The 26,480-nt window shown below is 40.2% G+C and overlaps 2 protein-coding genes across 5 annotated transcripts in view; one reads left to right on the top strand and one right to left on the bottom strand.

Moving 5' to 3' along the window:
- Window positions 1-1,975, bottom strand: part of rptor (regulatory associated protein of MTOR, complex 1) — a 162,794-nt gene extending 160,819 nt beyond the window's left edge. For 2 of the 4 annotated variants that reach the window (XM_057337785.1, XM_057337784.1), the window contains exon 1: window positions 1,742-1,975. The gene's annotated coding sequence lies outside the window, so the exon portion shown is untranslated. The remainder of the gene's footprint in view (window positions 1-1,741) is intronic. The other 2 variants (XM_057337783.1, XM_057337782.1) reach the window with 1 other exon arrangement.
- ten1 (TEN1 subunit of CST complex) lies at window positions 1,976-26,480 on the top strand. Its single transcript, XM_057337787.1, has 4 exons — window positions 1,976-2,232; window positions 2,337-2,451; window positions 21,118-21,275; window positions 21,779-26,480. The coding sequence occupies exons 2-4, from the start codon at window positions 2,369-2,371 to the stop codon at window positions 21,934-21,936; spliced, it is 399 nt and encodes a 132-aa protein (XP_057193770.1). The 5' UTR covers window positions 1,976-2,232; window positions 2,337-2,368; the 3' UTR covers window positions 21,937-26,480.

A 26,480-nucleotide genomic window follows, 5' to 3' on the forward strand; every position in this document is an offset into this window, starting at 1 on the left:
GTGGTCCAAAGTTATGTTCTCTGATGAAAGTAAATTTTGCATTTCCTTTGGAAATCAGGGTCCCAGAGTCTGGAGGAAGAGAGGAGAGGCACAGAATCCACGTTGCTTGAGGTCCAGTGTAACGTTTCCACAGTCAGTGATGGTTTTGGGTGCCATGTCATCTGCTGGTGTTGGTCCACTGTGTTTTCTGAGGTCCAAGGTCAATGTAGCCGTATACCAGGAAGTTTTAGAGCACTTCATGCTTCCTGCTGCTGACCAACTTTATGGAGATGCAGATTTCATTTTCCAACAGGACTTGGCACCTGCATACAGTGCCAAAGCTACCAGTACCTGGTTTAAGGATCATGGTATCCCTGTTCTTAATTGGCCAGCAAACTCGCCTGACCTTAACCCCATAGAAAATCTATGGGGTATTGTGAAGAGGAAGATGCGATATGCCAGACCCAACAATGCAGAAGAGCTGCAGTGCCACAGACTGATCGACTCCATGCCACGCCGCATTGCTGCAGTAATTCAGGCAAAAGGAGCCCCAACTAAGTATTGAGTGCTGTAGATGCTCATACTTTTCATGTTCATACTTTTCAGTTGGCCAAGATATCTAAAAATCCTTTCTTTGTATTGGTCTTAAGTAATATTCTAATTTTCTGAGATACTGAATTTGGGATTTTCATTAGTTGTCAGTTATAATCATCAAATTAAAAGAAATAAACATTTGAAATATAGCAGTCTGTGTGTAATGAATGAATATAATATACAAGTTTCACTTTTTGAATGGAATTAGTGAAATAAATCAACTTTTTGATGATATTCTAATTATATGACCAGCACCTGTATATGACATAATAATGACATTTTGCCAGATAAACAGTAAGTGTATTACGGTCCATTTGATGTAATATGCCGGTTTGGCAATATTATTTATTTATTGCGGTAAACATATCTGGTGGTGGATGGACGCTGCCTGTCTGTTCAAATGGCTTTTGAAGTGTCTGTCCCTAGATTGCTTTCCTGTGAGGTCTGTCGTGATGTGTAGGTTTTGTGACATACAGAAGCAGCGTCTGTATGTCAAACATTTGCAACCTGACCTGCTGTCATCATATTCCATGCATTCAGTGAACGCGACGATTCTGTCATAATACAGTTCAATTTTTCTTTGTTGTATGCTTCTCACATTTGTAGGACTAGTCTTGCCTCTTATTTTTTTTTACATTATAAAGTATTATTTATAGTACCACGGGAAGGACCGTATGGTACTATCCACTGAAGGGGTCCGGGGTGGGGTGCTTTGGTTGCGAGGGAGAGGGCCTATAGGTTCAAAAGTCACTGTTCACAACTGGAGAAAATTATGAGAGAATTTTGATATTTGGACTATTCTGAAGTGTCGAAAGACCTAGTATATTTCAGCATGTTTAGACACCATAATTAACACTATTTGGTGGATATTGATAATGGAAGTTTATCAGCTGCACAAAAGTTTGTAGTTAATTTACCACTTCGTGTCGTTCAATCTGTTGCTTTGGGTTGTTACTAATACAACAATGATGCACATCAAAGCATAGAAATGTGAGCGTTTCAGCGAAAATATCATAATTAACGTAGTAACGGACCCTGTAATATCTACATCATAGCCTCTTGGGTTTTTCGTGTCATAACACCGGGTGTTATTAATAAAAAAAGGTCTGCCTGGCAATATGGTGGATAGTTCAGGGGAATGAGGTTGTTTTGTGAGTTGTGCTCGCACCTGGGATCGGCTGAGTTCTCCCGAGCTCGAGATGCGCTACGTCTGCAGACGACCACACAGATCAGTCCTGTCAGCAGCTTATACGGCAGCGCCAAAAGCCTGTGTAAGATGTGCAGGCACTGGATCGGAATGTGTTTGCAGGGGAATCTGCGCTGGATCTGCTTCTCGTTCAGGCGCTGTGGCCCATCATCATCCTTAGTCACACACTGCGTGATCCACGGCGGGCGTTCGTTTTCCCAACCTTACTGTCTCTTTTTGTGCACTTTCAGATGTCCTAAATGACGAATCAGTGGAATTGTGCCTATTTTAATCAGAAACATAGTCTCAAACAAAACTGTTTCTTAGCACTTCTGCAAGGGCGCCGCCATCTTGGAGTAGACCCACAATCCACCGCGTCCGGGAGTATGCGCTGGGAACGTCACAGCGCGTCATCGAAACTGTTGATGTGGGACTCTGAGACATCAGTGAAGAATATCCGAGTAACCCCCAGAGTGAGTAATTGGCGCCATGAAAAAGATGAACTTCTTTGCACGAGCTTGTATGGTGTTTACTGTTTAGCCTTCGCATGACCCATTGGTTATTTCTGTGATATTAGCGTCTACATGTAGTATTGTTATTCAGACTGATATGCTGCCTCATCCAGCCGTGTTTCACTTCCCATGGGAGATCCACCTAATAAAAGATGGTGCATCCGTGCGAACGTGTGGCAGGTTGGTGCTCCTGTTAAAGTTGTCAGAAATGTTTGAGTAGTTTGTAATAGTGGTGGGCGGATCGATACTGAGGTTGTATCGAAAAGGATCGATCCTAACATAAAAATATCGACACTAATGTGTTTTTAGTTTTTACTACCGTTTTATTTATTTACTAATGTAGCTAATATTTGTATAATGAAGAAAAACTATTTCCCATACGCATAGTTTTGCACACGTTGCTCCTCCCCGCCCTGCTGTGTTTTGTAGTCCGCTATCACGTGACTCAGCAGCGCCAAGCGAAAGCACGCAGACGCTGCTGCAGCCAGCGAAAAGAAGAGGAGCATCGTGTGGGGTTTTTTCACCTCGGTGATTAAAAACACTGCGAACTGCGATGTATGGCAGTGGGCCTTTGGGGGTAAAAAGCCAAAGATTGAAAGTACTTTATTATTTAAGCACTTTATTTACTTTGTGTCTCGAACAATTGTGTGCACTTTGTTTATAAATTCACTTAAAAAAGTGTAATGAAAGGGAAACATGTTAATTTGTTCTATTATTTTGTCTGAACATAACACTGAACAAAAACGGAAAAGCAGTTTTAAAATCTTTGTTCTTGAGTAATAAATTTGTCCGCTTTGGTTTTTTTAAAGATAGAGAAGTAGTACTGGGATTATAGCGACCATACACTGCGTTCCAAATTATTATGCAAATTGGATTTAAGTGTCGTAAACATTTAATTTTGTATTGTTCAATTAAATTTATGGATGGTATTGTGTCTCAGTGCTCTTTGGATCACTGAAATCAATCTCAGACACCTGTGATAAGTAGTTTGCCAGGTGAGCCCAATTAAAGGAAAACTACTTAAGAAGGAAGTTCCACATTATTAAGCAGGCCACAGGTTTCAAGCAATATGGGAAAGAAAAAGGATCTGTCTGCTGCCGAAAAGCGTCAAATAGTGCAATGTCTTGGACAAGGTATGAAAACATTAGATATTTCACGAAAACTTAAGCGAGATCATCGTACTGTGAAGAGATTTGTGGCTGATTCAGAGCACAGAAGGGTTCGTGCAGATAAAGGCAGAATGAGGAAGGTTTCTTCCAGACAAATTCATCGGATTAAGAGAGCAGCTGCAAAAATGCCATTGCAAAGCAGCAAACAGGTATTTGAAGCTGCTGGTGCCTCGGGAGTCCCGAAAACCTCAAGGTGTAGGATCCTCCAGATGCTTGCAGTTGTGCATAAACCTACTATTCGGCCACCCCTAACCAATGCTCACAAGCAGAAACGGTTGCAGTGGGCCCACACATACATGAAGACTAATTTTCAAACAGTCTTGTTTACTGATGAGTGCCGTGCAACCCTGGATGGTCCAGATGGATGGAGTAGTGGATGGTTGGTGGATGGCCACCATGTCCCAACAAGGCTGCGACGTCAGCAAGGAGGTGGCGGAGTCATGTTTTGGGCTGGAATCATGGGGAGACAGCTGGTGGGCCCCTTTAGGGTCCCTGAAGGTGTGAAAATGAACTCTGCAAGGTATGTAGAGTTTCTGACTGAGCACTTTCTTCCATGGTACAAAAAGAAGAACCATGCCTTCCGTAGCAAAATCATCTTCATGCATGACAATGCACCATCTCATGCTGCAAAGAATACCTCTGTGTCATTGGCTGCTATGGGCATAAAAGGAGAGAAACTCATGGTGTGGCCACCATCCTCCCCTGACCTCAACCCTATTGAGAACCTTTGGAGCATCCTCAAGCGAAAGATCTATGATGGTGGGAGGCAGTTAGCATCAAAACAGCAGCTCTGGGAGGCTATTCTGACATCCTGCAAAGAAATTCAATCAGAAACTATCCAAAAACTCACAAGTTCAATGGATGCAAGAATTGTGAAGGTGATATCAAAGAAGGGGTCCTATGTTAACATGTAACTTGCCCTGTTAGGATGTTTTTGATTGAAATAGCTTTTGATTTCAGTAAATATGACCTCCTAATGCTGCAAATTCAACAAATGACCATTTTCAGTTTTTTACAACCTATGAAATGTTTTCAAACTCTGTTGTGCATAATAATTTGGAACAGTGCATTTTGAGTTTTTCATTTTTTAAATAAATACTGTTGTCAGTGGGAGGTTTGTTCAATAAAATTCCAAATGTACCCTAACTGTTGATTACTTGAAAATTATACTGACTGTCATTTGCATCGACAAATTAGGAAAACCAGAGAAAGATATCATTTGCATAATAATTTGGAACGCAGTGTAATTTTAGCCGCTTAGAGGCTAAGTAGAGGGATTTGAGAGCTGACTCGTTTCATAGTTAAAAACATGATGAGGTTTATTGCAGGTGGAGGTTTGGTACAAAATGATGATGAAGACAAATAAAACTGTAAAAAACAATAGAATAACTACACATAAACTATACTATAATTTAAATGTAATTTCACGGTACGTTGTTACTGTATTGACCGTACTACTGTGACTATGTCACGGTCAACAGAAAGTGAGCGTCCCATCTACTCACCCCCTACACCATTTATAACCAACACCCAAAATGCTGGTTAAATACACATACTGTATATCAGTGACGTAATTGACAGACAGGAACTGACGTTTACAAAATAAAAGACATAGCCATTCTGGCGCCTACACACCAGCCCCTGATTATTACCCATTAAACTGTAATAATCATAATAATCATATATGTGCATAAAAATTAATACATCACGGGATGAAATCAATATGTCACATTCCAACAATCCACAATGTGTATGTAAATGCTACTGTCCAGTCCATCAATATGTAGTGTGTGTAAAGAGTCTGTAATGTGAATCTTCTTATCCAATCAAACAGTCTCTGTTTCAAGAAGAAGACAGACCTTAGTGATAGGTCGGATCAAACTTGTACTCCTGGTATTAATCCTTACTTGATGTATTAATCCTCCTTTATCCTATATAGTTTCCATAATCTTGCCCAATATCCATGTACTCCTTGGTGCAGAATTATCCACTAAAAGCACAATATCTCCCACTTGAAAATTGCGTTTCTTAACCAGCCACTTCTGGCGTTCTTGCAGTTGAAGTACATACTCTTTAGTCCATCTTTTCCAAAATAAATCCGCCATATATTGTACCTGTCGCCATCGTCGATGTGAATACAAATCATCCTTCTCGAATAGTCCGGGTGGCAGAGATGGTTGTGTTTTCAACAAAAGAAGATGGTTAGGAGTAAGAGCTTCCAAGTCATTAACATCCATTGATGCTCTGGATATAGGTTGATTATTAAGGATTGATTCCACTTCACACAGAAGCGTGTAGAGACCTTCCTCATCCAAGCTTTGTGCTCTAAGAATAGAATTCAGAATCTTCCTCACTGATCTGATAAGTCGTTCCCAAATTCCTCCAAAATGCGAACCAGCTGGGGGATTGAAATTCCACTTTATTCTCTTTTGAAGCAGAAAAGAATTGATCTGGCTATGATTCCAATTTTTTATAGCTTCCTGCATCTCTCGTTGAGCTCCAACAAAGTTTGTTCCATTATCGGATCGGATTTCAACTACTTGTCCTCGACGTGCCACAAATCTTCTCAACACATGAATAAAAGAGTCTGTATCCACTGAAACAGCCATCTCCAGATGAACAGCTCTTACAGTCAGACATGTAAAGATCACTCCATAACGCTTGATAACACTCCTTCCTCGCTTTATTTCAAAAGGACCAAAGCAGTCCACTCCCACATGAGTGAATGGTGGTTTGTCAGGTGTGATCCTTTCTCGAGGCAAGTCTGCCATTTGCTGATGGCCTATAGTTCCATGCAGTCTCTTACAAACTACACATCTGGATAGAACCCTCCTTATAACGTTACTAGCTCCAGGGATCCAATATCTCTGTCGTAGATTAGCCAGCATGTAATTCCGTCCACAATGTCCAATATCATGATGAATCTGTCGCAGGATTAATTCTGAAACATGTAGATCTTTAGCCAATATAACCGGATGCTTGACCTCTTCAGGCATCATAGCTTTGTCCAGACGTCCACCTACTCTGATAATACCTGACTGAAGCACGGGGTTTAGTCGGAAAAGTTCACTGCTCCTTTTTACGAATCCATTTGTCCTTAAATTTTTCAATTCGTCAGAGTATCTCTTTCCTTGGCAAAGACGAATAATTTCCATTTCAGCATTTTCCAATTCCTCAGAAGACAACAACTTGGAAGACATTTTAGTTCTTACATTGTACATCTCCTTGTTAACAACAGCCTCTAGTTGCAACTTTTCCATGTTAGAATGCATAGTTGTTAGTCTTTTCCTTTCCTTGCTGAGATCAATAAGAATATTTATTAGTCGCAGAATCCAAGATATTCCCTTTTTTAATCGAATCCATGAAGAATAATGATTGAAGAATGGTGTGAAATCATACTCTTGATGAGCCTGTACAGCATTCACCAGAACACTCTTCTTCACTTCTGGGTTACATGAAGACAACAAACTTCCTGCATCCGTAGGATCCTCAGGCCACAACTCTTGTGGTTGCTCCAGAAATGGAGGACCAGAAATCCATATCTGGTTCTTCAAGAATGAATCCACCCTTGATCCTCTGGATGCTAAATCAGCTGGATTGTTTAAAGAATTCACATATCTCCACTGTGTGGCTTCAGAAACTCTCCTAATCTCGGCAACTCTATTTGCCACGAAGCACTTGAATCTAGAAGTCTTATTCTTGATGTACTTGAGTACTGAGGTACTATCTGTCCAAAACACAGATTCCTCCAGTTCCATTCTCATCTCTCTCCTCAACAACTTATCCATGCGACTAGAGAGAGTGGCAGCTGTCAGCTCTAGACAAGGGATAGTAGTAGATCTTAAAGGTGTTACTCTTGCTTTACTCATTAGAAGAGAGGAATGTACGAGTCCTTGTTTGTTATGAATCAGCAGGTAGGTTACAGTTCCATAACCCGTCTCACAGGTGTCCGAAAAGTGATACAACTGAGCATTAGCAACTTCAAAGTTGTCTGACTTCAAACACCTGCGAACCTCGAATTTCTCCAATCCATGAAGTTCCTCCAACCAATTGGTCCATCTCCGCACGTACACTTCTGGAATGATATTATCCCATCCAACTTTCTCTCGACACAGATCTTGTAGTATCATTTTGGCACGTAGAATCACAGGAGACAGAAAACCAAGAGGGTCGTAAATCGAACTAATGATAGATAGAATACCTCTCCTAGTTAGAGGTCGGTCCTTGATGATAACCTTGAACTTAAAAACATCAGATTGAGCACACCATTGCAGACCTAATGCTCTTTCCAATGGTAAGATATCACGTTCCAAATCTAAGTCCTTTACTTTCTGGTCTCGTTGTTTCTCAGGGATAGAACTCAACACAGTACGACTGTTGCTAATCCACTTATTAAGATGAAATCCACCTTTGCTACACATTTCAGTGAGCCTTTGAAACAGTTGTACTGCTTCTGATTCCGTAGGTACAGAAACGAGACAGTCGTCTACGTAGAAGTTATTGAAAACAACATCCACGATCTTATCGTCATATCGATCCTTGTGATCCTCTGCACACTTCCTTAGAGCGTAATTTGAGCAACTTGGTGATGATGTTGCTCCGAACAAATGCACTACCATTCGGTATTCCTCCAAATTACCGTAAGTGTTTCCTTCTGGCCACCAAATAAACCTCAATAGGTCACAATCCTTGTGATGTACCTTGACCTGGTGAAACATCGATTCTATGTCCGCCATCAGGGCAACATAGTCCATCCTGAAACGTACAAGAACACCCAATAATGAACTTGTTAAATCCGGTCCTTGCAAAAGACATTCATTCAGAGAAGTCCCTTGATACGAAGCTCCGCAATCGAACACAACTCTGATCTTTTGCTTCTTAGGGTGATACACACTATGGTGAGGTATGTACCATAAGCGTCCATCAGATCTGTCCAGCTCAGATGTAGGTACCTTTTCTGCATGACCTTTGGCGATGACACTCTCCATGAAGGCAGTATAATCAGAATGTAATGCAGAATTTCTTTGCAGCTTTCTTCGAAGATTCAGAGCACGTATAAATATGAAGAAGGCTTGGGTGTTTAAGATGACCGTAACAAAGTTCGTGTAGGTGAGAAGGAAGAGATCGGGGACAGGTTGACTACTGCAGAGAGAGAAGTTATATTTTATTAACAAATAAATCTAAGTTCAATGCTGACACTGCGCGTCTTTGTTTCCAGCCTCCGTGTTCCACTGGAGCTGACGATCCTCTCGTGAAGCACTCCTCTCTCGAGCTTTCTCTCTCTCTCGCCGTCTCCGCAGTAGACTCTGCTGGCTCTCACACACCCGGCTCCTGTCTCCGAGCTGTTTATATGCATCCCCACACCAATTACTGGAATAGAGGACAGCTGATCATCATTTGCACTTCGCACCCCATTTACTCACCACTCTTCTCTCAGCCTTCTCTCCCGCTGCAGACCTCGCTAAATCACACCCCCCCTTGCCACAATGACATATCCTACATATGTTCCTCTTCTTACAATCTCGGCTAATATGTCCTGTACATAAGCAATCGAGTATAGTGCATAGTGGCAAAACTACTCCTAGATTTTGTATCAGTCGATTTGGCATTTAGGTTTCTTCCCCCAATAGTCTGAACATCCTGAATATTTCCAAATAACGGATCTTTAAGCATTCTTACTTGTCTTTCTATGAAGTCGACTATATCAGAAAAGCAAACTGAGCGGTGACATCTCCCCTGTAGATCATATGCCACTTTCCTCCAATGTTCTCTGAGTTTGTAAGGTAGTTTAGTCAGAATGATTCGCATGTTGGTAGAAAGATTCAACTCATTCATGTGACTAAGATCCTGCATGACATTACAACAACTCCTTAGAAACATTCCAAAATCCTGTAAAGCATTTGCATCTTCTGATTTTATGGTTTTCCATGAAAGTGCTTTATTGATGTAAGCAGATGCGATTATTACCTCATTGCCAAAGTTCTCCTTAAGTAAAGCTTTTGCTCTTAAGTATCCTTGTGACGAACTCAAGTGTTGGCAACTCTTGACAAGCTCCTTAGATTGTCCTCTTGTGAATTGTTGTAGAAAATATAAACAATATATAAACAATCTGAGTGTCCGCTTGCTCTTTTCTCGATAACTTCTTCAAAGGTTCTAATAAAGTCGTGATAACGTAATGGGTTTCCATCAAATACTGGCACCTCCTTTGTTGGAAGAGATAACGAGTTATGTTGTTGAACCAATCGAGTGGTAATCTCGTTCTGTTTGTCAATGAGTTTAAGAATATTTCCTCCATCGTGACCATCCTGTAAACGCGATCTTTGTGCGCTGTGTTCTCCAGGTACATGTACATGTCCAATCTCATGACTGGTACTGGGTAATGTAGAATTTGTTGATCTCGCTTTAGATATTGAGATTGGTTGTTGTTGTGTTGATGTAGTATTGATAGGCATTAAATCCATATGTGCTGCTTGAACACGTATCCAATGCGTGTGAATCCAACAAACAACTTAGTGAATATGTACAACAGCACGGTTCGCATCAAACATGTATTTTATCCAACAATCTCAATTCACTACTGCAATCCTTTCCAACATGCGGTACAAACACTGTATATCCAGCCATAACGGCATCGTTCAATTCATAAAGCATTACTCCATCAAATATAGCAACCGCTTCACATACCTCTTCGTCCTCCAGGAGATAAAAGTGTATTGTTTCCTTCCATGTGCATCCTAATTCCATGTGCGATGTGTAACAAATCACCTTTCCAGTAATCCACAACAATAGCTGTACTGTAGCGTTGCTCCTGTAGCTTCAACTTCAGACCTTTCCTTGTAGACTGAATCCTTTAGACACACTTTCTCCGTCGACTAATCCTTCAGTCCATCAACAAGTCAAACTGTTTATTGACTTACTCCTTTGTCAAGATCAGCGTTTTCGTTAATCTAAAGTCCACAACGGCCGTTTCTGTTGACACTATATAGCAACCATAATTTTAGCCGCTTAGAGGCTAAGTAGAGGGATTTGAGAGCTGACGCGTTTCATAGTCAAAAACATGATGAGGTTTATTGCAGGAGGAGGTTTGGTACAAAATGATGATGAAGACAAATAAAACTGTAAAAAACAATAGAATAACTACACATAAACTATACTATAACTTAAATGTAATTTCACGGTACGTTGTTACTGTATTGACCGTACTACTGTGACTATGTCACGGTCAACAGAAAGTGAGCGTCCCATCTACTCACCCCCTACACCATTTATAACCAACACCCAAAATGCTGGTTAAATACACATATATCAGTGACGTAATTGACAGACAGGAACTGATGTTTACTAAATAAAAGACATAGCCATTCTGGCGCCTACAGGGATAACGAGAAATTGTTTTGTTATATATCGTTTTTCTGTTCTGTTATTGTTACTATTTTCCAGTAATAATTTGGTGCAAAGTTCATTTTTGTGTCACAATTGTGCCTCAAGTTTGTTTTGTTTAACCGGCGATTGCGAAAAAAATGAGACACTTGATAAACCGCGTGATGACAACTCGAGGTTAGTTTCACCTTTGTTTCCGCTTCCAGTAATGTTTTCCTCCTCATGTTGAGTTTTCTTTGCCAAGTGCAGTATGAAATGGACTTTGTACTTTGACGCGCATGATAAAAGCTGCACGCTGACTGACTGTTGTTGTGTTTATTTCTGCGTTCTGTTAGACTGTAAGATTAATCCATATCGAGTCAAAATGCCAATAGCTTATCATCGTTTTTGAAATACATTCTATCGCGATTCGATATGATATCGTTTATCGGCACAGCCCTATAGAACGTGCTTTTCATGTTCGAAAATAGCCGCGCTGCTCTTTGGTTTACTCTTTGGCCGCATTTACACTGCAGTTCTTGATGCTCAATTCCGTTTTTGTGACTATATCCGATTTTTTGGACGACCCGCTTACATCTTCTTTTAAAAGTGACACATATCCGATATCTGCACATGGCGAAACAACCCGAGGTAGACGTACTGACCAAAAAAAAGTAAAAACGTCATTCGCCACCGCCGCATTTAATAGCCTTTTCATACAGAGATCTCGGAAAATGAACGCATAGTGTGTCCCAGGATTTGTCCCCCAGTGCGCCTTCACACATAAAGATACTTGATAATGTACTGTACATATTTTTTAATGGTGAATTTAATCGCTTATTTAGCCAAATAGGGCTAAATAAGCTATATCGTTTGGGTTATTATTATGTAGCATATATTGTTGTTTTTTATTTTACTTAAATACCTTTTACTTATATATTTATTGGTAAATGCAGAACAATGACAATAGGAACGAAAAGAATGAAAGGTTCTGAGAGAAGGATTAAGCTCAGCCAGTTTACGAAGATAAATATGAACTGTCAAATGAAATTTTAAAGAGCCTCAATACAAATTATAACGGAATGCAGTGGAGTCTTAAAGTAAAAATGACCTGGCATTTTTGCAACTGCAATATAAAAGGCAAATGATATTACAGCAGCGCATTTTTCATTTATATGACGTACAAAAAAATGTGAACTCAAAAATGACTTAATCGTTAATGTTTTTTAAAGTCTGAGAAAGTTTTTTGTCATTTAGATTTTTTGAACAAGCTCACGCAGACCGAACGAAAGACCGCTTAATAAAGCAGACTGCATTTAATATTACAAAGACAATATAGACACTTAGGTCAGTGTATCATCATAATGTTCATGTTGTTTATAATGTTTTTGTTGAGGAAAAAATCAGTAAATGCTTGGTCAAGTGAAGCCTGTTAAAATTAAAGCAGGTGTCTGTAATTGTAATTGTTTTAAAGGTTGCTGAGCGATTAAGTTTATTAAAGCGATTTGTATTTTTATGATGATAATTTTTGAATGAATGATGAATTTAAATTTTGATTAATTTCAAACTTTAAAACTGCATTTAAGCAGACAACGCTATTCTCGCGTCTTAAGATTCAGTTTGATGATTAGGGCGTACATGCATTCATGCATGATTAAGCTAAATAGAGCCTACCAATAGTTTTTTTTTTGTTTTAGAATAATTGCCAAACTCACTTAGCTCTTGTTTCCTGGCAATTGTATAACAATTTCCGGGATCATCGCTCTGTTTGAAAGGAATTAATGACGTACAACCAGTGGTGGACGAAGTACACAAACCATGTACTTGAGTTAAAGTAGAGATACCCAAGGTAAAATATTACTCCAGTAAAAGTTAAAGTATTCTCTTTAAAGTTTCAATTGAGTAAAAGTAAAAAAGTATTTGCCTTCAAATGTACTTGAGTATTCAAACTTTGTTTTACTTTGTTTTATATGATGTAGGGCTGCAACCAACGATTATTTTGATAATCGATTAGTTGTGCGATTGTTTTTTCGATTGATCGATTAATCGGATAAAATGTAATTACATCTTTTGCTTATAATAAGTAAATCAGATATGGGAAAAGTATACACAACTGAACTCATTAGCCTTCTCCCAAAATGTTGTGAATGTCTCCATAATTAATACACCTGGTGAGTTGATTCATGTGTGTCATATTAGAACCATCTGACAATAGTCTCTCCCAAACGTGGGAGCGAGGGGAGGGTCGGCCAAGGAAATCATTTTTTTGTGCCATGAAAAGTGAGATATTTGTCATTCAAATGTAGTGAAGTACAGTAAAAAGTAAACAGAAAAAGTAATACTTAAGTACAAATACTCAAAAAGTGTACTTAAGTACAGTACTCAAGTAAATGTACATCGTTACCCACCTCTGAACTAAATAAACCACCAAATCAGGGTATTTAGCCTATTATGTACTTTGCAAAGTGCAAACGCCACAAATTGGGTTTTACTAATATAATCTTTAATTGTGTCATTTAAAACACCTCTCCCCTTTAAACTTTAAAACTGCGCAGCTTGAAGAGATGCATCCAAAACACGTCTGACTTTAAAACTGCGCACCTCGCGCTGCATGGAGAGACGCATGCACCGAGAGACACGTCTGACTTTAAAACAGCACAACTTGTGCCGCACGGAGAGACGCATCCACGGAGAGACACGTGTGACTTTAAAACTGCGTCACTCGTGCTGCACGGAGAGACAAGTGTGACTTTTAAACTTTGCACCTCGCGCTGCATGGAGAGACGCATGCACCGAGAGACACGTCTGACTTTAAAACAGCACATCTTGTGCCGCACGGAGAGACTCATCCACGGAGAGACACGTGTGACTTTTAAACTGCGCATCTCGCGCAGCACGGAGAGACACATGTGACTTTTAAACTGCGCACCTCGCGCTGCACGGAGAGACAAGTGTGACTTTTAAACTGCGCATCTCGCGCAGCACGGAGAGACAAGTGTGACTTTTAAACTGCACACCTCGCGCTGCACGGAGAGACGCATCCACGGAGAACCACATCTGACTTTAAAACTGCGCACCTCGCGCTGCACGGAGAGACACGTGTGACTTTTAAACTGCGCATCTCGCGCTGCACGAAGAGACGCATCCACGGAGAACCACATCTGACTTTAAAACTGCGCACCTCGCGCTGCACGGAGAGACACGTCTGACTTTTAAACTGTGCATCTCGCGCAGCACGGAGAGACACGTGTGACTTTTAAACTGCGCATCTCGCGCTGCACGAAGAGACGCATCCACGGAGAACCACGTCTGACTTTAAAACTGCGCAGCTCATGCTGCACGGAGAGACACATCTAAAACGGTAATTTTAAAAGGGAAGAAGATGCGCTTGATTTATAACTGCGCAGCTCGCAAGTGACGTCACAGACCAACTAATCGATAATGAAATTCGTTGACAACGAATTTCATTATTGATTATTATCGATTTTATCGATTAGTTGTTGCAGCCCTAATATGATGTGCTATTATTGTTTTTGTTTAATCAACTCAGTTTATGTGGAAAGACTCTAATGTTCCTCTTGGCACATCAATCTATTAATAGAATGATATTGATTAATTTTGTTTATTAAACAAGAGAGTAGGTAGTTTTGGTTTAAGATTTATTTGTAACAGTGTAATAAAGTTTAACTTTAATATACACACTTAAACACAGGTTCACATGAGTTTTTTACTAAAATACAAGCCTCAAATGACAGTGAACAATAGTTGTGGTAGGAAAATATAATTAATCAGCATGCCATTAATTCTGCTATTGGTGAGCATGCTAGTACAGTATTCCTCTGATGATCAAACTAAATGATCTAACTAAAGTGGCAGTATTTTTTATTCAGCTTGAGAAGCAGCTGATTCTCTAAGTTTTTTGAGTCTATTCTTGCCCTCCTGGGACTGAAAATAAGCACTGCTGTGCTGAAAAGACAATTACAAGCTGCTGAAGCGGGTAAGGCAGTGTTGACCTTCAAAGACAACCTACAGACTGCTGGGAAGGACTTGAGAATTTCTTTGTGATCTTCTTTGCAGGCAAGGTAGCCATCAGACTGCTTGATACCTTCTGCACCATGAGTAGACTTAATGCTCGCGGAGAAGTCCTCTTCCTCAGAGGCACTGGAACCATCAAATGGCAACTGATTCAAAGTCTCTTCCCCGAGATGGTGCTTGATGTAGTCCAGGCCTGAAATGGACATTTCCACAGATGCTAAGAATCAAAACTTCACTGTATTCACACATTTCTCCTGATAGATTACATTATCAAAATAACAGTATTTCCAAGGTTCATTTAAAATAAACCTAAACAAACTGAGAATGTCATGGTAAAATTTACATTGGGTCACTTTGCTCAGTTTCTTTGAATCTTTAACTAATGACACTAATAAAACTAAAATAATATTACCTAGTTTGACAGTGTTTTCATCCAATGTCCAGGATGTTTTAAATTTCGGGACAAGGATTGCAGCAGCAATAAACTCTGGCTCTACCAACATGTTTCCAAAGCGCTGCTGCAGACCTTCTTCGAGTGCATCCACTAGAGGTTTGCATTACCTGGAGGTAGAGCGCACTCGGTCCAGTTTCGAGATGAGGAGGGTCAGAGTAGGCAGAAGCCATCCCATTTGAACATCAGTTTCAGCCTGAAGAATGTTGAGGGCTTTGGCAAGGGGGCTTAAGGTTCCGGCATACTCCTCCAGAAAGACAACTTCAACTGGACTTACATTGAAACAACAACAGTTGATCATTTCATGGCACTTTTAAATGTGTAAGTGTGTGTGTGGCCTTGTTTTTATATCCCGGTGGGGACCTAAACCTGAATGCACACCAACACATGGGGACTCGTGTCACCGTGGGGACCAAAATTGAGGTCCCCATGGGCAAAAAGGCTTATAAATCGTACAAAACAATATTTAAAAAAAATCAAAAAATGCTAAAAGTTTTCTATGACCTCTAGGTTTAGGGATAGGGTTAGGGGATAAAATATAATGTGTGTACTGTATAAAAATCAATACGCCTATGGACTGTCCGCACTGAGATAATAAACCAGACGTGTAAGGGGAAGTATCATTTTACTGTATGTTTTCTACTGTTTTACTGTATCTGATCCTATCAGATCCCTACTGAGCACTAGTTAAGCAATAAACTAGTTAAGCAATTACTCAAAATAAGTTTTTAAAGCAGTTTTAATATTAATATTACATTACTAGAGCATTAATTTGAAGGAATAAAAAAACAGCACTTACATTGGCAACTTGAGTGAAGCGCAGACAGTTCTGATACCCCCCTCTCCCTGATCTTTAATGATACGTACAATTCTCTCAAAGGCGAGAAATAAGGAATTCCACCTTGTTGTGTTTGGGCGGATCAGATGAATTTTGCACACATCTTCTATAATCTCTGCAGCAGCAGCAGATCTGCCACACTTATTCCAAAGTGCATTGCACTTTGAGAATGCTGATCGGGACAGCTTCTTGTAGGATTCATTTGAACAGGCTTTGGCTGCATCCACTGTGGAAACCAAGTTTAATAAGTGGCAGGCACAACGATGATGTTTCAGAATCAGAATCAGAATCAGAAGAGCTTTATTGCCAAGTGTGCTTGCACACACAAGGAATTTTCTTTGGTGTTGGAAGCTTCTAGTACAGACATTTAACACAATGACAATACAATATAATACGATTTACAGTCTAAAAGATTCTAAATTGTGCATATATAAAATAAAGACTATTTTACAGAAAATGGGGGATAATAACATATAAGAGACATTGTACCGGGTAGTATATAGTAGAATAAACATAAACATTCGGAAGTTGGAATTGTAAACCATCATCCTCATAAGGGGCAGTCGTGGCCTAATGGTTAGAGAGTCGGACTCGTGACCATAAGGTTCGATTCCCAGGGCCGGTTCGATTCCCAGGGCCGGTTCGATTCCCAGGGCCGGCGGGTAATGACTGAGGTGCCCTTGAACAAGGCACCTTACCCCTACTTGCTCCCCAGGCACTGCAGTGATAGCTGCCCACTGCTCCGGGCGTATGTGTGTTCACGACTTGCTGTGCGTGTGTTCACTACTCTCTGGATGGGTTAAATGCAGAGGTCACATTTCGAGTATGGGTCACCATATCTGACTAATAGGTCACTTTCACTTTCATCTAAAATAGCTGTGACCTCTACTAAGTCCACCTCTACACTATTCACATCCTCATCAACACACAGCTCATCGTTCATCTCATCATCTTCAGCCTCATCTGAAGGAGAATTGTTGTTTTCATCTGGCTCTCCATATATACGAAACACCTTTAAAAAATTTGACCCGTTGTCTGTGGTAGTTCGAACAACTTTGTTCTGTATGCCAAATTCAGCATGTATATCATTCAGTGCACAAGCCAAAACATCAAAAGTGTGTGGGCCTTTGAGTTGCCTGCATGCTAGCGCTACTGAGAACCTCTCCAACAATCTGTTGTTGTTCCTAAGAAATCTATCTCTGACATTGCTTTTTTCATATTAATCTTCATTTCAAGCACTACCTCATCCATCTTTCGTCGCAAAGTGGTCCTTGACATGAGAGAGGCATTAGGCTGAAGATCATGCAAAAAAGATTCAAATGATGGCTGGTCCACCAGACTAAAGGGTTGGGGACTCTGTGTCACAAAATTCAACACAGCATGATCAACATTCTTCTGTGTAACTATCTTAGTTTCTCTCAACTTCAGCTGTTTGGAAGTTGAAGGAGCCTCCTCGCCCTCCATTCTTCTTTTCCTTGGCGCTGTTAGGGCAGTATACCTCTGCATGTGGCTACCATGCTTTCTCTGCAAAACAAAAACATTCAATAAATTAACTACATATCTAGAGATCAGATATGTTTCTCTGTCAAATTTCATGTGCTTTTAGTGTGTCATATATGTAGGCTGCAAAATACAATATTTAGATCAGCTTAGATCACAATTTTTGTCCACTTAACGTTACATCTGCATGCTTAAGATGTTTATTCTTTCTTACTCCAGGCTATCCTAAGTTTTTTTTTGCATTATTTTAATTTTAGTGTATCATTATAAAATGTATAGTTGACATGTCAGGCCTAATGCTATAGGAATTTAATTTAATAAGATTTACATTTATGCATTTGGAAGACGTTTTTATCCAAAGCGACTTACATTGCTTTATACTATACATTTTTTTGTGATTATGCTTCAAACAATGATATAAAGTTATTCAAACATTGACTGTGATCAATGTAATTAATAATTGCAATTACAATTTCAAGGGTTGCTCTGGGAATTCAGTAAGATTTAAAACAATGTTCTCCTCCATCATTACAACGCTATTAGCTCAGTAAAATGTTTGGTGGTTAAGAATCTGTTCAATGATTGTTTAAAGCCGACACGGCTGCCACTGCCGCTCGCAAAAGATTAAAATATTTTTTATTTTCGGTGGCTCTCATGTCCATGGTCGTGGCATGTGAGACTGTCCGCATTTTGCCGCGTTCCATATACCACCCATAGAAAAGGAACTAGACACTCAGGACCGCGAATGCGTCCCGTGAATGCCCCCTTTATCAATCAGTCTAGCTGCTAGCCTACTAATGTCACATATTATATTTTACCAACATAGACAATTAAACCATTTCTGCAAGCTACGGTTAGACTATTCTTAAAAGGGAATGAAAATGGCTTACCTCTATGTGTTTCCTTAGGTTGGTGTCACGGTCCTGCCTTCTCGTTCAGGATTTTCTAGTCATGTGGCAGGATCAGGACAGAGCCCTTAGGTTTTATGTGAGAAAGCCATGAGTTGTTTACGTTTTACATCTCATGTGCTTTCTCGTGTCTTGTCATTGGCCCCACCCCTCTCGTTTCATGTATTGCTTCCCTGCCGTGTCTAATGTTTCCCACCTGCCCTGTGTCATTATCCCTCGGTTGTCTTGCCTTTAAAATGCCCTCATGTTTCTTTGTCCTGTGCTCGTGGATTGTGTATGTACGTGTACCTGTACCTTGTGCTCCTTGTCTCATCCGGTCCAGCATTGTGTTTTGACTTTTGGTCGTGTTAGTTTTTTGTTACTTTGTCCTGCTGGTTTTGCCCCCTCGTGGGAAGTATTTTTGTTTCTGTTTTTATATTTAGTTCTGTGTTCGTTACCCCATTGTGGGTCTTTTGTTTTGTTTCTTTATTTAATAAAAGTTTGTGTTAACCCCTTCATCCCCACTGCCTGCATTTGGGTTCCTTCCATGCTATTCGTGACAGGTTGGAAGGAGAATTCTTGTAAGAAATTTTACAGTGACGAGGCAGGCAGAGAAGGCACTTGAAAATGAAGGACTCGTTCTTCTTTTCATCTACTTCAAAAAAATCGCGCAAATAAGGCCATGGGTGTTGTGGCAAGTTAGAATCAGATGTGTCTTCAATCATTTATGCAGGCACTAGCACTTCTCGTGAAATGTTATGCTGTGGCTGTGGCTGGCACTGACGTTGAACTGTGTGTTCGCAATAAACAGACACCGCCAAGCGGCATCCAAAACAGAGCGCACGCTGTTCCCTGATTGGTGGCTTTCCACGTGCTTCTTAGTTTAACCAGATAAGTTTTTATCCACCCACAAAAAAGTAACGACTGGTTTCGCAAAATGTAGTTGAGTAAAAAGTAAGACATTTGACTTTGAAATGTACTAAAGTTAAAGTAAAAGTCACCACATATGGAAATACTTCAGTAAAGTACAGATATGCAAAAAAGCTACTTAAGTACAGTAACGAATTACATTTACTTCGTTACTGTCCACTACTGTGTACAACCCACAATGACGGGTGAATATCCGATCTGTCTGCTTACATGGCAGACGCAACTGCACGTATACGATTCATATCAGATTTATTTCCACATATGATTGAGGCCTGAAACCAATCTGAAAATATCGGAATCCATATGCTTTTTTCCTGCTTACACGGTCATGGGTCCCTGCCACATTGGAGGAAAAAATCGGAAATTGGGTCACTTGATACATGCGGTGTAAATGCGGCCTTTGAAAAGATCAGCGTTCAGCGTTTTTTTAATGTTGCCAAGTAACCACCAAAACAGCAGTCCTGTCAGTCAAGGATTATAGCGCGAGCGCTCTAGTTGCTTATAACTGTCATTTTATCAGAAACTTAAGGTACAAGGTACAAGCAGAGGGTGCTTGCTCTGAACTTGCTCGGTTAACCCACGTCAGCCAACACAAGTTTATCCTTCATCATTGCAGTCTCCGGATGTTTCAAGCAACAGTAAAGTTCCGTCACCACATCGGAAGGCCCGCCTCTCCTTTCATTCGATTGGACAATGGGGAAAAAGGCACATGACATCAAGCGCTTTTCTGCTCAGAGTTGAGATTTTTTCAACTTCAGGCACTCAGAGCGCTCGCCAAAAACGCGAGGCACAGCAGGGGGCAAAAACGCAATCGGTCCAGTGTCATATCGCCATAGGAGAAAAAGGGGAGTGGTGACCTCGCTATAGTAGGAAAAATTGCAATCTCTAACAAGGATTGATGCTTGCACATGCACACTTTCACACGCTAGCAGGCCTCCATTACACTTCTGAGTTCCGATCCGTGTGTTGAAACTAATGCAATTGTTACTGGCTGTGTTTGAAAGCTATAAAATGCTGCTTTCGGAAGCAGCATTCCAGGGCAGGCAGGCATCAAGGCACGACAAATCCAACATCGGCCACACTCTCCGATTTATCGTTATTCTCGCGGGAAGACTAATTCTTATAGTGGGGAGAATTTTTACTGGCACACTGCAAATTATAAGATATTACCCAGGTTTATATCATTCATACTAGCAAGCAGCCTTTGTAACCAAACAGAGTACCATTTGACAAGACCTATATCTCTGCATTAGAACATTGTAGAGACATGGGGGTTGGCTATTTTGACTCATTTTAGCAAACAAGACTCAAACATTCTACACATGCTTGCAGTAGCAGTGAATCTAGCTATACTGAAAAAGCGCATTCAGAAAGGTGCTCTGAACCATGAATGTCATACTAAATGATTATATTGAGAATGGAAGAGTATGTGCTGCTATAGATAACCAGGTGATTAACTAGCAGCATCACATACTCTTTCAGAAGCTTCTGCATATAACTGTATAAACATTTTTTAAAGCATTTGAGATGTAAATGTATGTATTCTCATTTGAAATTACCTTTGTGCTGCTATTCCAATGCTCAGTTAAACTACAGAAAAACGTTTGCCATTTGCTTCTTACACAAATAAATTGTTGATGGCATGGTTAGTCAGCTTGTGTCCATTTTTCTATTTAGACTTACAAGCTACAAGCCACAGGAGTCCAAAGCCATTCTTAGCACTCAGCAGTCATCTATATTGTACCAGGTGACCGTGCAAACAACATTTGTTGAACCTTTCCAGCCCATACTTGGAGCTCAGTATCTTGTTCTTGGAGAGATTGAAAAAGCTGAGGGTGAGTCTGAAAAAAGTATAGTGTTTTAGGAATGCAGCATAGACTGATTTCACGCCGCCGCCATGTTGAAATCGAAAGCGAGGCAGAGGTGGGAACTGTGAAGAAAACCGGGAGGACAGATAGACTGCAATGGTTTGGACAACCAACCTGGAGTTATTAAGTGATTTATGGTCTTAAATGTGAAAATATAAGCATAGGATGCATGTCACACGAGCTGTTTTACTTGACCACTTTAGCTGTACCATCACATATTAGTGACTGTTTAAGCTGCCATAAGCGGGTTTCATTCGCGCACACACAGCTACTGTAACGTTGCTTTTAAACGCATCATTTGTTTATTCATGTCACAGACACTCGATGGTAGTCCAAACCATTGTAGTCTATCTGTCCTTCCAGTTTTCTTCCCACCTCTGCCTTGCTTGAAATCAGTCCATGTCTGTTTTTTTTTTCAGGTTGTATTTGTTTTTCATGTAACAAACACATTCTGTTGCCTCTGCTTGCAGGTGTTAGTGGAGTTGTACTGTGTGCCCGTGCTTTGAATTGCGTTGATGGAGTGGACCTCGCACTAATGCAGCAGGCCATTCTGGAACAGAGATACTTCTTTAAGGAGAGAAAGCCTGAACTGAATATGCCAGAACCCTTATCCCCGTCAAAAGTATAATATCTATGAAATGTTGAAAATAATGTCAAAAAATAGAATCATTTCAGAACACGGTAATTATGCCGCCTCTCAAAAGCATAGATTTGTCTGCTGGATTTTGCTAAAACTTCTCAATTTTACTGTTATTTCTACTTTTTAACTGTTATACACTTGTGAAATATACTGTTGTTTCTGTTGTATAATTTATTTACACATTTTAATTAGCATAATTAATGCTGCACATCAATATGTACGGTTTTTCCATTGAAATACCCCAAAACCACTCGCATAATCCCAAATGTTTTCAATCATGTTTGGATCCAGAGAAATCCAAATTCAGTTTTAACCATTTGGTAACATCTATCCTTTCCTAGCTCCGTGGTTAGAGCATGGCACTAGCAATGTCAAGGTCATGGGTTCGATCCCAGGGATTGCACATATTTAGAAACAAATGTATAGTATAATGCAATGTAAGTCGCTTTGAATAAATTGGGTCTGGTTAGACAATTTGTCCGACTTTGATCGGCGCTGCAGCCGCCTTTTGATCACATGTGCCATTAAAGTACCGCGAAGGAGCAAAACGAGACCAGCCACCTATAGGTCAGGCTCTGCAGTTGCTCAAAATCGGCTGCGAAAGCCTTGATGATGACACACTTTATCTCATTGGCCAGAATGTTCACGTGTAAATATGACATGTGTTGCGTGTTTATTCTGACACACTTGGTTATGATTATACTCACAAATTAGATTTTTGTATCACATTTTATGTTTATTGAACTGAGCTTAATGCAAAAAAAATAGGTATTCCTATCATATTCACTTAATCAGTGATAAAGAAATTAATATCCCGTGGTCTGCTGTAGGTTCAGCTCCCTACAGGAAGAACGAAGTATCCGACCTGACGGCCATCTTTTTACTCCTCTCCCGCCTGCAACCGGCTGATCTCGCCAGTCGGTGGCAGGCTTGTATGGGTCAACTCGAACAATCCTATTGCCGTGCCCAAATACCCTTACTTGCGGTTTTAGCCACTTGAGAGTGCGTGCACATGACAGGAAGTAAGATCGCAAGTCTGTCCAATGTCTTAAAAACGCCAAAGTGCAGTGCCCTTAAAGCACACTAAACCCACACAATGGCCCTGTCCCAAATGGCGCACTCCGGTCTTGTGGACCTCCTCTGAGTCCACACTTGGTGACGTCACGAAGTGCAGACCTATAGGGCACAAGTCCACAAGGGTACATGGGAGTGCATTTTGGGACAGACTTGAGGTCATCACACCGGAAAGAGCAAGCGGTGCTTTCTAATCTCTCTCGCGGTTGTCATACACTGATCAGTCTGCGCAGCGCCGTTTGAAGTCAATCACACTTGTTGTCCCATTGTAGTTATTTGGGACTGGAGCTGCCGGTTTTTATTGTTCAGTATTTCATATGTTGATATACCACCCGAGCATTATACAATAGATACTTATGTTTGTAATGCATTAATTTGTCATGACGTAAATGCAACTGCTTATGTATATGTATTTATTTGTATACACTATTCTTCTGTATACACTTCTTAATATGCATATATGTTGTTATTTAATATTTCTCTATAATACAGAAGCTGTGTTGTTCAGCTTTACAGAGCCCAGAAACAGATATAAATCTACAACCAAACATGGCTTATACCTTAAGTAAGAAAATGCACTGCATTAAAAGTTTTTATTCTTGAATAGCTGGCTTAATAGAAAATAAATAAGCAATAATATGAATAAGTAACTAATTAATAAATTAATTTAGAATTTTATCAAAACATACATTTAAAAATGTATCCTTCATGTTTACGTATATGTCTGACATCCACGACACTCCTCCCATCCGTTCTGTGATTGGGCGCTGGCAAGGATTCCTAGGTAGGCGTCTTCAGTGGAGTCTGCGTCAATGCGGGCTTCGCCGAAGACCGCATCGAGGGCACAAAGGAGGCGCTCGCGAGCAGACTTCTGAGCGCCAAAAAGACAAATGGGACACCCTACGGACTCGTAGACTTGGCAAGAAAGCGCAATTTAAGTCCACGAGACCGCAAGTGGGCCATTTGGGACAGGGCCTATCTTCAGGGCTAAGTGTATCCCATCATGCATCACGGTCTGGATATATCATGATACTTTTTGCTCGGGTCTCACGAGATGTTGCGGAATGCTTTCCATTGTAAGTTATACAACTACTTTTATAGGTTATATCTAATTATTCTATTTTGGCTAACATGTGATTTTCTTTTGTTTTTGGGGTACAGCTGCTTTGATACAATACAAATAAAGCACTACAAAAACAAATCTGACTTGACTATATAATTAGATATTACATAGAATTTTGTAGTAAAACGTAGTGTTACAACTCCAGAGTTGTGTATGTTGTAAAACTGCTTTTATCACATAATTAGAAACATCACATTAATTAACGTTATATATTTGAACTGGCTAAGTGTGTCGCATAGGGTTAGAAATACTACATGCTCACTTGGGATCTTCACACCCACTAGAACACTTGGCCCAAAAACAAGTGCAAAGACCGCAAGTGGGGGTATTTGGACGCAGCCTTTAGACTTGGTCGGCATTGCTGGGAACACCAATATTGCATATTTACCGACGAACTTTGTTCATATTTATATATCCAAACAGTCGATAACAGTAAGCGGGTTTCCATCACTCTGGTTTTATTCTTATTTTGAAGTTTCGCATCAGACACGAGTGATGGAAACGCCAAATTTCTAATTAAAAACCCTTAATTCGCAAAAAAGTTTTTAAGATCGCTTGAGGTGGTTTTTCATTTTTGCGAAAAAGGGTTAATGCGAATAATAGGAGATGGAAACGCATTTGCCGAATAAATTCCTCCAAAAACTCACCTAACTGCACTATGAGACGGCCGGTGTAACCTGACTAACCAGAGTAATGATCTTGTGACACAGCATCAGAAATGTTGTGATGGTCATTCTTAAACGCCTGAGCAAAGTCGTCAAGTATTTCTGTAATTGCCTCTTAGAACTGTCACGACTGTGTTTCCCGAACAGCAGGCATCCACAAAAGCACCGCATTTATTGAGTTTTCTAATCGTCTGTTTGCGCAAGTATTATTATATATGAAAACTATTATATTCAGTGGCTTCTCTTACTTTTCTTACTGATATTTAGTGCCAGTTTATTAGGAAGTGACGGTTGACTAGTTGGATGGAAACGGTGCTTATTCGCAAATGTTTTATGCTATATTCCAATTTTGCGCATAAGCTAAATTGGCAACTTTGGATGGAAACCCGGCTAGTGACAGGTTGTTGGAAACGCTGTTTTGTACTCATTTTATTCACGAGTTACCTGTCGTATGGTGCTGCTTCTTCCTGCCGGGAAAGAGAGACCTCGCGCTCGTGGGGCAGCACTGGCGATATTTTCCCACTGAATGAAAGCTAAGGTTTATCCAAGAAGTCGCTACATTTGTCGCTATGCGCTTCTTCTAAACAAAAGCCGCTGGAGGGCTCGTAAAAGTGATTAAATCAGAAGACAGACTTCCTAATTTAGAAACACTGTTTTGTGTGTGCACCTCCATGTGCGCGGGAGAGAGAAGCGCACGGCAGAATGAATATGGCGTAAACGCTGTTATGTGAAAATGTTTTCTCTTGCCTGGGCCCCAAGCGCGCATGGGCCCCTGGGCCTGTGCCCATAATGCCCATTGGATAATCCGGCCCTGCTCTTACAGTCTCCTTTTAAAGAATTAAGTCAACTTAAAAGTATGAATATCATACTTTTTACTCCACTACATTTATAAAAAGGTCCAAAAGTAGAAAATGGTTTCTATGCAGCGGGTTTCCTGTGTGCGCAATTTATCTGGCATGCGATCTGCCAGGATTTTTTACTGTTGCCAAGTATTTCAGTTTTTCTATGCTCGCTGTTTTCCGGCAAGCTTTGAATGGCCATTTGGCAGATTTTTTAGAGCAAATCTGGCAACTCTGGGATCTTCCCCGCTAAACTAATGTAAACGTAGGCGCTGCTACACCATTGATAGCGCTCTAAAAAGGCAAATAGAACATTAAAAGACGAAAAAGGCACATGTTAAAGTGTGGTGTAATCATCTGTGGGTTACGATCAGTCAAAGATCGTAGAAACATTGTCATGAAAATGATCGGCATAACAGCTAAACGGTAAATAAGCATCACATACACCTTGAGCTACGCGTGCGTGTTAACTTCTGATCTAACTTTACTACTATATCATTTAAAGCGATTTGGAAAATGAATGATGTTTTTGCTGAAGTAGTTGAAGTATTCCTGTTGAAATAAAAACAATAGAACCCTGCCCAAAATACAACATAAAATGTAATGGATTTAATGGTTATAATGGGAATTGTACTATGGATATTTGTTGTCTACTTGTATGTGATGGATTCTATTGGTGGGATGGTAAATCCTATTGGAATAAAACCCAAAACACACTACAAAGAGGAATTTAATTAAAAAATCTCATTCTAATTAAAAAATTCATTGTTTTTTTTCAGCAGGGATGGTATTTGCAGTAAAACCACAGTATCCACAAATGTACCATTTTCT

Source organism: Triplophysa rosa, linkage group LG7, assembly GCF_024868665.1.
Source record: "Triplophysa rosa linkage group LG7, Trosa_1v2, whole genome shotgun sequence".
Lineage (NCBI taxonomy): Eukaryota > Metazoa > Chordata > Actinopteri > Cypriniformes > Nemacheilidae > Triplophysa > Triplophysa rosa.